Source organism: Mobula hypostoma, chromosome 4 (genome assembly GCF_963921235.1).
Source record: "Mobula hypostoma chromosome 4, sMobHyp1.1, whole genome shotgun sequence".
Classification (NCBI taxonomy): Eukaryota; Metazoa; Chordata; class Chondrichthyes; order Myliobatiformes; family Myliobatidae; genus Mobula; species Mobula hypostoma.
The window spans coordinates 964212-981929 of record NC_086100.1 but is presented as its reverse complement, the minus strand read 5'-3'; the positions used below and the strand labels follow the sequence as shown (position 1 = coordinate 981929).

General features: G+C 43.3%; 1 protein-coding gene across 3 annotated transcripts in view; it reads left to right on the top strand.

The window, feature by feature from the left end:
• mynn (myoneurin) overlaps positions 1 to 17718 on the top strand; it is a 467776-nt gene that overhangs the window by 15857 nt on the left and 434201 nt on the right. For all 3 annotated transcript variants that reach the window (XM_063045225.1, XM_063045221.1, XM_063045228.1), the window contains exons 4-5: positions 3621 to 3752; positions 9510 to 9706. In XM_063045225.1, the coding sequence (XP_062901295.1) occupies positions 3621 to 3752; positions 9510 to 9706 (329 nt within the window). The remainder of the gene's footprint in view (positions 1 to 3620; positions 3753 to 9509; positions 9707 to 17718) is intronic.

Below are 17718 nucleotides of genomic sequence, written 5' to 3'. Positions count from 1 at the left end.
CTCAGGTGAGCCACTTTCTCTGGCTAATTTGTATGCTTCTTCTTTGGAATTGATACTATCCCTAATTTCTCTTGTCAGCCACGGGTGCACTACCTTCCTTGATTTATTCTTTTGCCAAACTGGGATGAACAATTGTTGTAGTTCATCCATGCAACCTTTAAATGCTTGCCATTGCATATCCACCGTCAATCCTTTAAGTGTCATTTGCCAGCCTATCTTAGCTAATTCACGTCTCATACCTTCAAAGTTACCCCTCTTTAAGTTCAGAACCTTTGCTTCTGAATTAACTATGTCACTCTCCATCTTAATGAAGAATTCCACCATATTACGGTCACACTTACCCAAGGGGCCTCTCACGACAAGATCGCTAATTAACCCTTCCTCATTGCTCAAAACCCAGTCCAGAATAGCCTGCTCTCTGGTTGGTTCCTCGACATGTTGGTTCAAAAAACCATCCCGCATACATTCCAAGAAATCCTCTTCCTCAGCACCTTTACCAATTTGGTTCACCCAGTCTACATGTAGATTGAAGTCACCCATTATAACTGCTGTTCCTTTATTGCACACATTTCTAATTTCCTGTTTAATACCATCTCCGACCTCACTACTACTGTTAGGTGGCCTGTACACAACTCCCACCAGCGTCTTCTGCCCCTTGGTGTTACGCAGCTCTACCCATATCGATTCCACATCTTCCCGGCTTATGTCCTTCCTTTCTATTGCGTTAATCTTTTCTTTAACCAGCAACGCCACCCCACCTCCCCTTCCTTCATGTCTATCCCTCCTGAATATTGAATATCCCTGAACGTTGAGCTCCCATCCCTGGTCACCCTGGAGCCATGTCTCTGTGATCCCAACTATATCATAATCACTAATAACAATCTGCACTTTCAATTCATCCACCTTATTACGAATGCTCCTTGCATTGACACATAAAGCCTTCAGGTGCTCTTTTACAACTCTCTTAGCCCTTATACAATTATGTTGAAAAGTGGCCCTTTTTAATGCTTGCCCTAAATGTTACTCTGTTACTCTTTGCTCTGTCTGCTGTTGTACCTAATCATTGGATTGTCCTCTCTTACATTCATAATACATATCACATCATGGAAACATAGAAATGCTTGCCCAACTCTCCAGATTATCCACAACACCCCCAACCTTTGTATTATCAGCAAACTTACTAACCCACCCTTCTACTTCCTCATCATTTATAAAAATCACAAAATGAGGGGTCCCAGAACAGATCCCTGTAGAACACTATCGGTCACCGACCTCCATGCAGAATAGGAACCTTCTACAACCACACTTTGCCTTCAGTGGGCAAGCCAATTCTGGATCCACAAAGCAAGGTCTCCTTGGATCCCATGCCTCCTTATTTTCTGAAGGAGCCTTGCATGGGAAACCTTATCAAATGCCTCACTGAAATCCATATACACTGCATCCACTGCTCTAACTTCATCAATTTGTTCTGATACATCCTCATAGAATTCAATCAGGCTCATAATGCATGAGCTGCCCTTGACAAAGCCATGTGACTATCCTTAATCAGATGATGTCTGTCCAAGTCCTGTGGGACATATCTATCCTGTGCCTTATGTATTATTCCCGGAAACTTCAGCCACTTTGCTCTGCTGTCATCCCTGCCAGTGTCTTCCTCTAATCTACATGGGAAGCTCCTCTCTCATGTCTCTGTATTTCCCTTTATCCCATTGTGATACCGATACATGTGAGTTATGCTTCTCCCTCTCAAATTGCAGAATGAATTCAATTATGTTCACTGCCTCCTCAGGGTTCTTTTTCATTAAGCTCCCTAATAAGATTCCAGTTCTTTTTGCAATCTCAACCCCACATCTTGGCTAATATTTGAAGGCCTATATATGATTTCCCTCATGTGTTTTTTACCCTTGCGTTTCTTAACTCCACCCACAAAGATTCAATATTCTCTGACCTTATGCACCTCTTTCCAAAGATGTAATTCCATCGCTCACCAATAAGGCACACTGCTGCCTATGCCATCTTGCCTGTCCTTTCTATACAAGGAATACCCTTTAATGCTGAGCTCCCAACTGTGACCTTATTCTGAATGCTATGTGCACCTTCTGTCCTGCATTCTTCGCCCTTTTGAACTTTGCCTCTGTTACTCTTTGCTCTGTCTACTGTTGTACCTAATCATTGGATTGTCCTCTCTTACATTCATAATACGTATCACATTATGGAAACATAGAAAACCTACAGCATAACACAGGCTCTTCGGCCCACAAAGCTGTGCTGAACACCTTACCTTAGAAATTACCTAGGGTTACCCATAGCCCTCTATTTTTCTAAGCTCCATATACCTATCCCGGAGTCTCTTAAAAGACCCTATAGTATCCACCACTGTCACCGGAAACCCATTCCACACACTAACCACTCTCTGCATTAATAAAAAAAACTTAACCCTGACATCTCCTCTGTACCTACTTCCAAGCACCTTAAAACTGTGCCCTCTCATGCTAGCCATTTCAGCCCTGGGAAAAAGCCTGTGACTGTCCACACGATCAATGCCTCTCATCATCTTATACACCTCTATCAGGTCGCTTCTCATCCTCCATCGCTCCAAGGAGAAAAGGCCAAGTTCACTCAACCTATTCTCATAAGGCATGCTCCCCAATCCAGGCAACATCCCTGTAAATCTCCTCTGAACCCTTTCTGTGGTTTCCACATCCTTCCTGTAGTGAGGTGACTTGTAAACCTGCTGGCTCCTCCTCAGCTCTATCATACTGGTTCCCATCCCCCTGCCATCTTTGTTTAAACCATTCCCAGTAGCTCTAGTGAACCTACCCGCAAGAATATTGATCCCCCTCGGATTCAAGTGCAACCCATCCCTTTTGTACAGGTTACAACTACCCCAGAAGAGGTCCCAGTTATCCTGAAATCTGAATTACTGCCTGCTGCTCCAATCCTTCAGCCACACATTCATCTGCAATCTCATTCTATTCCTATCCTCACTGTCGCATGGAACAGGCAGCAATCTTGAGATTACTAGCCTTGAGGTCCTGCTTCTTAGCTTACTTAACTCCCTGTATTCTCTTCTCAAGACCAGCTCCCTTTTTCTACCTATGTCATAGGTGCCAATATCCACTAGGACTTCTGGCTGTTCAGCGTCCCTTTGAGGATATTCTGGACACATTCAGAAACTCTGGGGACCTTGGCACCTGGGAGACTGAACGGAGGTGTTCTACAAAACTGGGTTGGCTTCTCCTATGTAATCGAGACCAGTTCAGGAGCACTGAAGCCAGTACACCAGACTGGAAGTTCTACCAGGGAATCTTTGCCTCACCTGGAAGGAGTGTATGGATCTCTGGATGATGAGAAAGGGAATTGGGGGAATTGGAGATGGGCAGGTGTTGTGTCACCTGGGCTTCTACAGGTTGATACTGCAGGAAGTTGAATGGATGTTGATGAAGACAGAAAAGTGAAGTCTCTTGGGATTACTGAAAATGGATGGGTGGGAAGAATCCAAAAAAAAATACTATGGGCCAAGGGCTGGGAGGGTGTATTTTAGCTAATTGCAACAAATGGGCTGAAATATTTCTTCTGTTGCATATTTGTATGATCCTTTGATTGCATTTTATTTGCAGATATTGATGAGTGTGTGGAGAAATTGGATGAATCCTTAACCTGTGACCACTTTTGTCACAATTACATCGGTGGATTTTACTGTTCCTGTCGATTTAGTTACATCCTTCATTCAGATAATCGGACATGTAAAGGTATTGACACACAAACCAACTGTGTAAGGATATGTCACATTTGTCAATCAACTGGCCTATGTCATGATATTCTCAGCTAATAGTGTTATAGAATGCTCCAGCACAGAAACAGGCCCTGGGGCACATCTAGTCCATGCCAAACTATTAATCTGCCTAGTCCCATCAGCCTGCATCCAGACCATACCCCTCCCATCCATGTAGCTATCAAAATTTCTCTTAAATGTTTTAAGTCCATTTATTATCAAAGTATGTATGCTACATACAACCTTGGGATTTGCCTCCTTCCAGGCAGTCACAAAACAGGTTGAAATCGAACCGTATCCACCACATCTGTTGTCACCTTGTTCCACACTCCAACCACCTTCTGAGTGAAGAAGGTCCCTCTCATATTCTCCCTAAACATTTCACCTTTTACCCTTAACCCATGACCTCTAGTTGTAGACTCATTCAAGCTCAGTGGAAAAAGCCTGCTTGTATTTACCCTGTCCCGTCATAATACTTTATACTTTATTGTCGCCTAACAATTGATACTAGAACGTATAATCATCACAGCAATATTTGATTATAATAAAACTATAAGACCAGAAGACATAGGAGCAGAATTAGGCCACTTGTCCCACAGTCTGCTCCGCCATTCCATCATGGCTGTTTCAAATTTTCTCTCAGCCCCAGTCATCTCCCTTCTTCCCTTATCCTTTCATGCCCAGACCAGTCAAGAATCTATCAACCTCCGCTTTAAATATACATAAGATTTAGTCTCTGAAGCTGCCTGTGACAAAGAATTCCTCAGATTCACCACTCTCTGGCTAAAGAAATTCCTCCTCATATCCTTTCTAAAAGGGTACCCTTCTATTCTGAGGCTGTGTCCTCTGGTCAGACTCTCCCACCATAGGAAACATCCTCTCTATCAAGGCCTTTCACCATTTGATAGGTCGCTCCTCATTCTTCTGAATTGTAGTGAATACAGGCCCAGAGCTATCAAACGCTCTTCATATGATGAGCCATTCCATCCTGGAATCCTTTTCATGAACCTCTTTTGAACCCTCTCCAGTTTCAGCACATCCTTTCTAAGATAAGGGGCCCAAAACTGCTCAGAATACTGTAAGTGAGGCCTCACCAGTGCTTTATAAAGACTCAGCATTACATCCTTGATTTTATATTCTAGTCCTCTTGAAAGGAGTGCTAACATTGCATTTGCATTCTTCACCATAAACTCAACTTGCAATTTAACCTTCAGGGAATACTGCACAAGGTCCTTCAAGTCTCTTTGCACCTCAGTTTTTTGTATTTTCTCTCCATTTAGAAGATAGTCAACTCTTTCATTTCTTCTACCAAAGTGCATGACCTATTCCGTCTGCCATTTCTTGCCCATTCTCCTATTGTGTCTTAGCTCTTCTGTAGCCTCTTTACTTCCTCAAAACTACTTGCTCCTCAACCTATCTTCATGTTTGCAAACTTTGCAACAAAGCCATCAATTCCATCATCCAAATCATTGGCATTTAACGTAAAAATAATCGATCCCAACACAGACCCTTGTGGAACACTTCTAGTCACCTGCAACCAACCAGAAGAAGCTCCCTTTATTCCCACTCTGTCTTCTACCACTCAGCCACTATTCTATCTGTGCTAGAATCTTTCCTGTAATACCATGGGCTCATAGCTAGTTAAGCAGCCTCAAGTGTGGCACCTTGTCAAAAGGCCTTCTGAAATTCCAAGTGTACAACATCAGCCAATCCTGCTTTGTTTATCCTGCTTGTTATTTCTTCAAAGGATTCCAACTGATTTGTCAGGCAAGATTTTCTCTTGAGGAAACCATGCTGACTATGGCCTATTTTATCATGTGCCTCCAGGTATCCTCAGACCTCACCCTTAATAATGGACTCGAACATCTTCCCAACCACTGAGGTTAGACTAATTGGCCTATAGTTTCCTTTCTGCTGCCTCTCACCCTTCTTGACAAGTGGAGTGACGTGGGCAATTTTCCAGGCTTCCAGAACCATTCTGGAATCAAGTGATTCTTGAAAGATCATTACTAATGCCTCCTCAATCTCTTCAGCACCCTCTTTCAGTTTGTTCATGCTGTCATAGGTAGGGTTCCTGTGTAAGAAGTTCTTCTCTGGTGTCTGCACACACGTATTTACAAATGCAGTGGCTGTGTAAAAAGTATGCTTACCTGATCTGTGTAGAGTCACCACTGTGCGCAGTTAGTCCTGACGAAGGGTCTCGGCCTGAAACGTCGACTGCGCCTCTTCCTATAGATGCTGCTTGGCCTGCTGCGTTCACCAGCAACTTTGATGTATGTTGCTTGAATTTCCAGCATCTGCAGAATTCCTGTTGTTTACTGTGCACATACTGGTTTGTGCTCCACCCAACCTTGTTTGATCTATATTCTGTTCTATTCTTAATCTTTGCTAAACTTTTGTATTATCTGTAGACTTAGTGAGGGAGATCTGGGATTGGCCATGATGGAATGGTGGATCAGACTCAATGGGCTGAATGGCCTAATTCTGCTCCTATGTCTTATGGTCAATGGCCTTATTAATCAAGATAAAGGTTGGCTTTACTTGTCTGCACGGAAATTTACAGTGAAATGTGTCACTTGTGTCAATGACCAATACAAGTGTGTCAAAGTGAGGATGTGCTGGGAGCAATACGCAAGTGTCGCCATGCTTCTGGTGCCAATATAGCATTCCTACCACTTACTAACCTGGAATGTGGGAGAAAATTGGAGCACCTGAGGAACTACGTGATCATGGGAAGAACATGCAACTACATCTGCATTCACCTCCAAGTCATATTGCAAACAAAAAGAATCCCAGCACTGATATCTGCGGCACACCATTTATGCAGCACAGACTTCCAATCAGAAAAGCATCTTTCCACAACTACCCCCTGCTTCCTGTCACTAAACCAAATTTCGATCTCATCTGCCTTAAACTTCTGGACTAGTCCTCAGAATCAGAATTGGGTCTAATATCCCTAGCATATGTCATGAAATTTGTTGGTTTGCGGTAGCAGAACATTGCAATACATAATAAAAAAAATACAATAAGATGGTGGTGGGAATGAAGCTGTTCCTAAAATGTTGAGTGTGTGCCTTCAGGCTCCTGTGCTGCCTCCTTGATGGTAGCAATGAGCAGAGGGCATGTCCTGGGTGTTGGGGTCCTTAATGATGGATGCTGCCTTGAGGCATCGCCTGTTGAAGATGTCCTCTCTGCCGGGGAGGCTAGTGCCCACGATTTACAACTCTCTGCAGTTTTTTCCGCTCCTCTGCTCTGGTCCCTCCATGCCAGACAGTGATGCAACCAGTTAGAATACTAGAATGCTCTCCGAAGTACGTCTGTAGAAATTTGCGAGAGTCTATCCTTGATTAGCCCTTATCATTTCAGATGTGAATAACTCCTGCCATCCTCAGTAAATAGCCCTTCCCTCTTCTCTTCTCCCACTCTGGCCTCTTATCTCTTCTCCTCAGCTGCCTATCACCTCCCTGTGGTGTGCTTTCACCTTCCCTTTCTCCTATGGTCCATTCTCCTCTCTTATCAGATTCCTTCTCCAGCCCTTTACCTTTCGTACTTGCCTGGTTTCACCTCTCACCTAGCTAGTCCTTCTTCCCCTCCCCCACCTAATTATTCTGACATATTCCCCCTTCCTTTCCAGTCTTGATGAAGGGTGTTCATTTCCACGGATGCTACCTGATCTGCTGAGTTCCATCAGCATTTTTTGTGTGTGTGTGTGTTGCGTTGCGTTGCTCTGGATTTCCAGCATCTGCCAGATCTCTTGTGTTTGATATGTATTCATTCATATAGGATCTGAGGATTTGCTTTCTTATCATGATATATGATGTGAAATTGGTTGCTTAGGAGCAGTTTTACAGCCCACCACCTGGCTGCTCAGAGAGATAAATCCTTTGGTCCTGATGAGGACCCACTCTTTTCCTGGCTACCCTCTTGCTCCTGATACAACAAAATGGCACACTGGCCTTCGGTGACGACTTCGACAAACTTCTATAGATGCGTGGTGGAGAGTATATTGACTGTTTACATCACAGAATGGTATGGAATCACCAATGTCCTTGAACAGAAAATCCTACAAAAAGTAATGGATACAGTCCAATCCTTCATGGGTAAGTCCCTCCCCACGATTGAGCATATTTACACAGCGCTGGTGCAGAAAGCAGCATCCATCATCAAGGACCCCCACCACCGCTGTTCTCACTGCTGCCATTAGAGAGGAGGTACAGGAACCTTAGGACCCACAGTACCTGGTTCATGAACAGTTACTACCCCTCAGCCATTAGCCATTAGCCATCAGCCTCTTGAGCCAGTAGGCATAACTTTCCTCAACCCAACTCTGAACTGATTCCACAACCTATGGATTTACTTTCAAGGACTCTTCATCTCTGGTTCTTGCACCTTAACTTTTTTGTGTTAGCAAGACTTCTTTATTTTGCACTGTTTGCTCTGTGTACTGTAGTTGAGATAGAAGAGTACAGCACAACATAGGAACAAGCCCTTTGAATCATGATGTATGTGCCAAACAAGATACAAAATTAAATTCAGTTTCTTTTGCCTACTCATGATCCATGTCCCTCCATATTCATAGATGCTGTGTATTCATATACCTATTTACATGCCCATAAATGCCACTATAGTGTCTGTTTCCGTCACCACCATTCCCAGAAGCCTACTCCAGGTGTCTACTGCTTCTCTCATTGTAAATGCATATCCTCTGGACCCCCAGAACTTATTAATTATTCACTTTACCTGCAAGGTAACTTGCTGTCTTTCTTGTACATGTCCATGCAGTTCTTTCCCAACACCATCATTTAACAGTCAAAGTTCAAAGGAAATTTATTATCAAAGTATATATATGTCACTATGTACAACCCTGAGATTCATTTGCCTGTGAGCATTTGCAGTAACAAAATAGAATCAATGAAAAACTACACATACCTGGGCCGGCTGGTGACACAATGACATCGGCGCAAGACCCGGGAGTAGAGGTTCCCGAGTTTGAAACCAGTCGGGTCCGCTCCCGAGGACGCTTTCCATCCGTGCCGGGTTGAGTGTCGAGATTGCAACTCGACCTCGTAAAATAAAGGGTAAAATACTGCGAAAATGTCTTTGTGAGGAGTGGCTCGCCACACAGTCTCTCTCTCACTCTGCCCCTTGTAAAAAGCCATGAAAAAGACATCATCGCAGACGCGCACGCAGACTGGCGTGCACATGCAGACGCGCACGCAGAGACTGGCATGCACATGCAGATGCGCACGCAGAGACTGGCATGCACATGCAGACGCGCACGCACAGACTGGCATGCACATGCAGACGCGCACGCACAGACTCGCATGCACGCAGGCATACGCCAAAAAAAGAGAAAAACCACAGATACCAAAGACGGGCAAACAACCAATGTACTAAATGCAACAAACTTTGCAAATTCAAAAATGAAAAAAGGGCAATAAACATGAGAACATGAGATGAAGAGTCCTTAAGAGTGAGTCCATAGGTTGTCAGAACAGTTCAGTGTTGGGGTGAGTGAAATTTAACCACCCCCCCGCCCCCCCCCCCCGGTTCAACAGCCTGATGGTTAAAGGGTAATAACTGTTCCTGAACCTGGTGGAGTGGGTCCTGAGAATCCTGTACCACCTTCCTGATGGCAACAGTGCGAAGAGAGCATGACCTCACACTATTTTAATAGTCCCACCATTTCTATCAAAATCAAATTAAATAATTGATGTTTTTTGTTTCCCACCAGTCGAGTGTAGCGATAATGTATTCACAGAAAGATCAGGAATAGTCAGCAGCCCAGACTATCCCAATCCATACCCCAAGAGTTCAGACTGTTTGTACCGCATTGAAATGGAAGATGGGTTTCTTATCACGCTGGAGTTTGTTGACATCTTTGATCTAGAAGACCACCCAGATGTGGATTGCCCTTATGATTATCTGAAGGTGAGCACCGAAATGTGTGTATTGGTATGTGTTGCTTGTTATATGGGCATAATCAGTGACCTAAAAAAGGCCCATTGATTAACAATATATCTGACTGCATATTCTGTTTTGCACTTTGGTCCCAGGGAACGTTGTTTCATTTACAGTGGCATGCAAAAGTTTGGGCACCCCTAGTCAAAATTTCTGTTACTGTGAATAGTTAAGTGAGTAGAAGATGAACTGATTTCTAAAAGTCATAAAGTTAAAGATGAAACATTCTTTTCTACATTTAAGCAAGATTAGTGTATTATTTTTGTTTTGTACAATTTTAGAGTGAAAAAAAGGAAAGGAGCACCATGCAAAAGTTTGGGCACCCCAAGAGATTTGAGCTCTCAGATAACTTTTACCAAGGTCTCAGACCTTAATTAGCTTGTTAGGGCTATGGCTTATTCACAGTCATCATTAGGAAAGGCCAGGTGATGCAAATTTCAAAGTTTTATAAATACCCTGACTCCTCAAACCTTGTCCCAACAATTAGCATCCATGGGCTCCTCTAAGCAGCTGCCTAGCACTCTGAAAATTAAAATAAAGGATGTCTACAAAGCAGGAGAAGGCTATAAGAAGATAGCAAAGCGTTTTCAGGTAGCCGTTTCCTCAGTTCGTAATGTAATTAAGAAATGGCAGTTAACAGGAACGGTGGAGGTTAAGTTGAGGTCTGGAAGACCAAGAAAGCTTTCCGAGAGAACTGCTTGTCGGATTGCTAGAAAGGCAAATCAAAATCCCTGTTTGACTGCAAAAGATCTTCAGGAAGATTTAGCAGACTCTGGAGTGGTGGTGCATTGTTCTATTGTGCAGCGACACCTGCACAAATATGACCTTTATGGAAGAGTCATCAGAAAAAAACCTTTCCTGCATCCTCACCACAAAATTCAGCATCAGAATTTTGCAAAGGAGCATCTAAACAAGCCTGATTTATTTTGGAAACAAGTTCTGTGGAAGTTAAAATAGAACTTTTTGGCCGCAATAAGCAAAGGTATGTTTGGAGAAAAAAGGGTGCAGAGTTTCATGAAAAGAACACCTCTCCAACTGTTAAGCACGGGGATGAATCAATCATGCTTTGGGCTTGTGTTGCAGCCAGTGGCACGGGGGAACATTTCACTGGTAGAGGGAAGAATGAATTCAATTACATACCAGCAAATTCTGGAAGCAAACATCACACCATCTGTAAAAAAAAAAGCTAAAGATGAAAAGAGGATGGCTTCTACAACAGGATAATGATCCTAAACACACCTTAAAATCCATAATAGACTACCTCAAGAGGCACAAGCTGAAGGTTTTGCCATGGCCCTCACAGTCCCCCGACCTAAACATCATTGAAAATCTGTGGATAGGCCTCAAGAGAGCAGTTCATGTAAGACGGCCCAAGAATCTCACAGAACTAGAAGCCTTTTGCAAGGAGGAATGAGTGAAAATCCCCAAGCAAGAATTGAAAGACTCTTAGCTGGCTACAGAGAGTGTTTACAAGCTGTGATACTTGCCAAAAGGAGTGTTACTAAGTACTGACCATGCAGGGTGCCCAAACTTTTGCTTCAGGCCCTTTTCCTTTTTTGTTAATTTGAAGCTGTAAAAGATGGAAATAAAAAAGTAATCTTGCTTAAAATATTAAAGAAATGTCATCTTTAACTTTATGCCTTTTGGAAATCAGGTCATCTTTTACTCGCTTAGCTATTCACAGTAACAGAAATTTTGACCAGGGGTGCCCAAACATTTGCATGCCACTGTAGCTCTATATAGAAACATAGAAACATAGAAAATAGGTGCAGGAGTAGGCCATTCGGCCCTTCGAGCCTGCACCGCCATTTATTATGATCATGGCTGATCATCCAACTCAGAACCCAGCCTTCCCTCCATACCCCCTGACCCCTGAAGCCACAAGGGCCATATCTAACTTCCTTTTAAACATAGCTAATGAACTGGCCTCAACAGTTTGCTGTGGCAGAGAATTCCACAGATTCACCACTCTCTGTGTGAAGAAGTTTTTCCTAACCTCGGTCCTAAAAGGCTTCCCCTCTATCCTCAAACTGTGACCCCTCGTTCTAGACCTCCCCAACATCGGGAACAATCTTCCTGCATCTAGCCTGTCCAATCCCTTTAGGATCTTATACGTTTCAATCAGATCCCCCCTCAATCTTCTAAATTCCAACGAGTACAAGCCCAGTTCATCCAGTCTTTCTTCATATGAAAGACCTGCCATCCCAGGAATCAATCTGGTGAACCTTCTTTGTACTCCCTCTATGGCAAAGATGTCTTTCCTCAGATTAGGGGACCAAATATGTCCCCTTATATGTGAGTAAAGAGCTAAATGAGTATAAACTTGAACTGGAGAAACTTTAGTTTCTTTGTCAAATTAATGTGGAAGTGCTGCATAATAGGAAGGATGTTGTGGCTTTGGAAATGGTGCAGAAGAGGTTTACCTGGATGCTGCCTGGATTAGAGGGTATGTGCTACAACGAGAAATTGTACAAACTTGGGTTGTTTTCTCTGGAGTGGCAGAGGCTGAGGGGAGATCTAATAGAGGTTTGAGATTAAGAGGCATAGACACGCAATCTTTTTCCAAGGATTGAAATATCTAATACCTATGCATTTAAGGTGAGAGGGGGTAATTTCAAAGGAGATGTGAGGAACAAGTCTTTTTATATAGAGTGGTAGGTGCGGGGAATGCACTGCCCAGGGTGATGGTAGAGGCAGATACATTAGGGACGTTTAAATAATGTTTCGATGGGCACTAATATGAATTTGAAGAAAATTGAAGGATATGGATATTGTGTAGGCAGAAGAGATTAGTTAGCTGTTTGCTTACTAACTTAGTTGGTTCAGCATAACATTGTAGGTCAAATTACCTGTTCCTGTGTTTTATGGTTTTAACTGAACGTGTAACATATCCTACTGTAAAGTGCCTGCATAAATTAATTATTCATTTAGTTACTTATTGACATATAGCATGGAGTAGGCCCTTCTGTCCTTTCAAGTTGTGCTGCCCAGCAGTCCTCCAATTTAATCCTACCCTAATCACGGGAAAATTTACAATGACCAATTAACCTACCAAACGGTACATCTTTGGAATGCGAGAGGAAACCCACACGGTTTCCTTACAGGCAGTGGCAGGAATTGAACCTGGGTCACTGGTACTGTAAAGTGTGATGCTAACCACTATGCTATTGTGCCGCCCCAAATTACACTGGGACCATTCTCTCCCACCCACCCATCTCCCAGCCGAATACACACGCAAATTCATTGGGGATCACCATCTACCAGAAAATTGGCTGAACCAATTACAAACTGGTTTCAGTTCTCTGTACTGTGGATAGTTGTATTAGCACAATGGAGGAAAAATGGCATGGATGAGGATACTGTGGAAATGTGCAGGGATGTTCCTAGGGCTGAAAGATTGTAGTTGGGCGGAGAGATTATGTTACACCATAAGACATTGGAGCAGAATTAGGCCATTCAGCCCTTTGGCTCTGCCATTCCATCATGGCCAATTTATTATCCCTCTCAACACCATTCTCTACTTTCTCCCCGTAACCTTTGATACCCTAACTAATCTAGAACCTATCCACCTCTGCTTTAAATATACCCAATGACTTGACCTCCACAGTCATCTATGCAATGAATTCTCAAGATATACCACCGTCTGGCGAAACAAATTCTTCTTCATCTCATTCTAAATGGATGTCCCTCTGTTCTGAAGCTGTGCCCTCTGGTCCGAGACTCCCTGACTATAGGACACATCCTTTTCACATCCACTCTGTCCAGACTTTTCGATATTTGACAGGTTTCAGTGATATCCCTTCACCCCCCCCCGCATTCTTTGAAACTATAGTGAGAGATTATGTTGCTCGAGTTGTTTTCCTAGGAAGCAGAGGAACTGAAAGCTAATAAGAAATGTAGATCTTGCACTAACCCACTCAGTGGTGGAATTAGAAGAGCAGATAAGGAGACAAAACAAAATAGGGCGGCTGTACAAAGAATAGGAGTGTATAATAGGGGATTTAACTTTCCCAATACTGACTAGATATGCCTTAGTGTAAAGAACTTGGGTGGGGTGAATCCAGTATTAATTCAAGGGATTATTAATGCATATATGGAGAGTGATACAAGGAAGAGGTCTGTACTCTGCGTTAGGGAATGAGGATGGACAAGTGTTGGGAGTGTTTGTGGAGAACCCTGTGGAAATAGTAATCATAGTTCTGGATAGAATCCTTTGGAAACAGCAATCATAGTTCAGCTTGTAGACAGATCTACTGGGGAAGGGTCCGTTATGAGGATGGACAAGTGGTGGAACTGTATGGAAAACTGTATAGAAACAGCAATCACAGCCCAGTTTCTGGAGAATACTATTAGGGAAGGGACTGTACTCTACCTCGGGGAATGAGGATAGACAAAGTGGTGGAAGTATCTGGAGAACTGTGTGGAAACAACAATCATGTAGAGATACAAGGAAAGGGTCTGTACTCTACCTGAGGGAAAGAGGATGTTCAAGTGGTGGAAGGGTCTTTGGGAAACCCATTTGGAAACAATGTTTTCCACGATGGTCTTGAAACATCCAGAACTAAGATCACTATTTTGTCCAAGAGTCTTAAATTCAGGCCAACTGATCTCAAATCTACTTCCAGAGGGAAAAACTCTCTGATTTATCTACCCTATTTATACCTCTCGTAATTTTTATGCAAGACATAAGACCATAAGATATAGGAGCAGAAGTAGGCCATTCGGCCCATCAAATCTGCTCTGCCATTCAATCATGGGCTGATCCAATTCTTCCAGTCATCCCCACTCCCCTGCCTTCTCCCCATACCATTTGATGCCCTGGCTAACCGAGAACCTATCTATCTCTGCCTTAAATGCACCCAATGACATAAGAGCAGAATTAGGCTATTCAGCCCATCAAGTCTCCTCTGCCATTCCATCATGGCTGATTTATTAACCCCCTCAATTCTATTCTTCTGCTTTCTTCCTGAAGCTTTAACACCCTTATTAATTAAGAACCTATCAAACTCCACTTTAAGGAGACATAGAACATAGAATAGTACAGCACAGTACAGGCCCTTCGGCCCACAATGTTGTGCCGACCCTCAAACCCTGTCTCCCATTTAAGCCCCCACCTTAAATTCCTCTATATACCTGTCCATATACCCCACGATTTGCTCTCCACAACCATCTGTGGCAATGAATTCCACAGATTCACTGCTCCCTGGCTAAAGGAATTCCTCCAACTCTGTTCTACGTGGATGTTCCTCTATTTTGAGGAAATAACAGGCAGGATAGACGAAGAATCAGTGGATTTTGTTTATTTGGATTGTCAGAAAGGCTTTGACAAAGAGCCAAAAACAGGTGGTTGCTTAAGATAAGAGCCCATGGTATTCTAGGAAAGATGATAGAAGAATGGCAGGAGGCAAAGAGGGAATAAAGGGTGCCTTTTCTGATTAGCTGCTGGTGACTAGTGATGTGTCGCAGGGTCAGTGTAGGGATTGCTTCTTTTTAGGTTATATGTTAATGATTTGGTTGAAGGAGTTGATAGCTTTGTGGTCAAGTTTGCAGATGATACGAAGATAGCTGGAGGGGCAGGTAGTGTTGAGGAAGCAGAAATACTTAGATTGGAAGAATGTGGGGAAAAGTGGTAGATGGAGTATAGTGTAGGGAAGTGTATGGCCATGCATGTTGGTAGAAAGAATAAAGGCCTGGACTACTTTTTAATAGGGGAAAAAATTCAAAAATCAGAGGTGCAAAGGGAGGTGGGAGTTCTTGTGCAGGATTGCCTAAAGGTCAACTTGCAGGAATGAAAGGGTTGACATATGATGAGTGTTTGATGGCCCTGGGCCTGTGCTCGCTAGAGTTTATAAGAATGTTGGGGGGGGGTGCGGTTGTGGAAATCTCATTGAAACCTATCGAATATTGAAAGGCCAAGATAGAGTGGATGTGGAGAGGATGTTTCCTATCATATGGGAGTCTAGGACCAGAGGACACAACCTCTGAATAGAGAAATGCCTATTTAGAACAGAGATTAGGAGAAATTTCTATAGCCAGAAGGCAGTGAATCTGTGGAATTTGTTTTCATAGATGGCAATGCAGTCCAAGTCACTGCGTATATTAAAAGTGGAGGTTGATAGGTTCTTGATTAATCAGGGCTTCAAAGGTTAAGGGGAAAAGAGAGGAGAATAAGGTTGAGAGGGATAATAAATCAGCCATGGTGAAAAGGCAGAGCAGACTCAATAGGCTGAATGGGTGAATTCTGTTCCTATACTTTATGGTCCTGTGGTATTTTGGACACTAGGATAAGCACAGATGAAATGGAATGTGAAGCTGCCTGTCCTTCCTCAGCAGATTCAGTAATTGTCCATTATATCTCTTCTAAGGGATGCTCATAGAGTCATTACTGAAGCCCAGTGCTGTCCATTTCTATCATCCTGTTAAACACAGACCAGGGCCCAGAATCAGACTGAAATTCTCATAGGGCACAATAATTTGGGTCATTATGACATTGTGGGCATTAGTGAATCGTGGTGGGAAGAAGATTATAGCTGGGAGCTTAACATAAGACCATGTCCCATTCCCATTCTGATACGTCTATACATGGCCTCCTCTACTGTAAAGATGAAGCCACACTCAGGTTGGAGGAACAACACCTTGTATTCCGTCTGGGTAGCCTCCAACCTGATGGCATGAACATTGATTTCTCAAACTTCCGCTAATGCCCCACCTCCCCCTCATACCCCATCCGTTATTTATTTATATACACACATTCTTTTTCTCACTCTGTCCCTCTCACTATACCCCTTGCCCATTCTTTGGGCTTCCCCCCTCCCCCTTTATTTCTCCCTAGGCCTCCTGTCCCATGATCCTCTCATATCCCTTTTGCCAATCAACTATCCATCTCTTGGCTCTATCCCTTCCCCTCCTGTCTTCTATCATTTCAGATCTTCCCCTCCTCCTCCCACTTCCAAATCTCTTACTAGCTTTTCTTTTCTTTCAGTTAGTCCTGATGAAGGGTCTCAGCCTGAAATGTCGACTGTACCTCTTCCTAGAGATGCTGCCTGGCCTGCTGCGTTCACCAGCATCTTTTATGTGTGTTGCTTGAAATTCCAGCATCTGCAGATCTCCTTGTGTTTGAGGAAGGATATACTGGCTTTGGAGGCAGTGCAGAGGAGGTTCGCCAGTTTGATTCCGGGGATGAAGGAGTTAACCTATGAGGAGAGATTGAGTTGCCTGGGACTATGCTCTCTGGAATTCAGAAGAATGAGAGGGGATCTTATAGAAACATACAAAATTTTGAAAGGGATAGAAAAGATGGAAGTAGGAAAGTTGTTTCCATTAGTAGGTGAGTCTAGAACCAGGGGACATTGCCTCAAGATTCAGAGAAAAAAATTTAGGACAGAGATGAGGAGAAACTGTTTTTCCCAGAGAGTGGTGAATCTGTGGAATTCTCTGCCCAGGGAAGCAGTTGAGGCTTCCTCACTAAATATATTTAAGATACAGTTAGATAGGTTTTTACATAGTAAGGGAATTAAGGGTTATGGGGAAAAGGCAGGTAGATGGAGCTGAGTTTACGGACAGATCAGGCATGATCTTATTGAATTATATATTAATGACTTGGATGAGGGAATTAAATGCAGCATCTCCAAGTTTGCGGACGACACGAAGCTGGGTGGCAGTGTTAGCAGTGAGGAGGATGCTAAGAGGATGCAGGGTGACTTGGATAGGTTGGGTGAGTGGGCAAACTCATGGCAGATGCAATTTAATGTGGATAAATGTGAAGTTATCCACTTTGGTGGCAAAAATAGGAAAACAGATTATTATCTGAATGGTGGCCGATTAGGAAAAGGGGAGGTGCAACGAGACCTGGGTGTCATTATACACCAGTCATTGAAAGTGGGCATGCAGGTACAGCAGGCGGTGAAAAAGGCGAACGGTATGCTGGCATTTATAGCGAGAGGATTCGAGTACAGGAGCAGGGAGGTACTACTGCAGTTGTA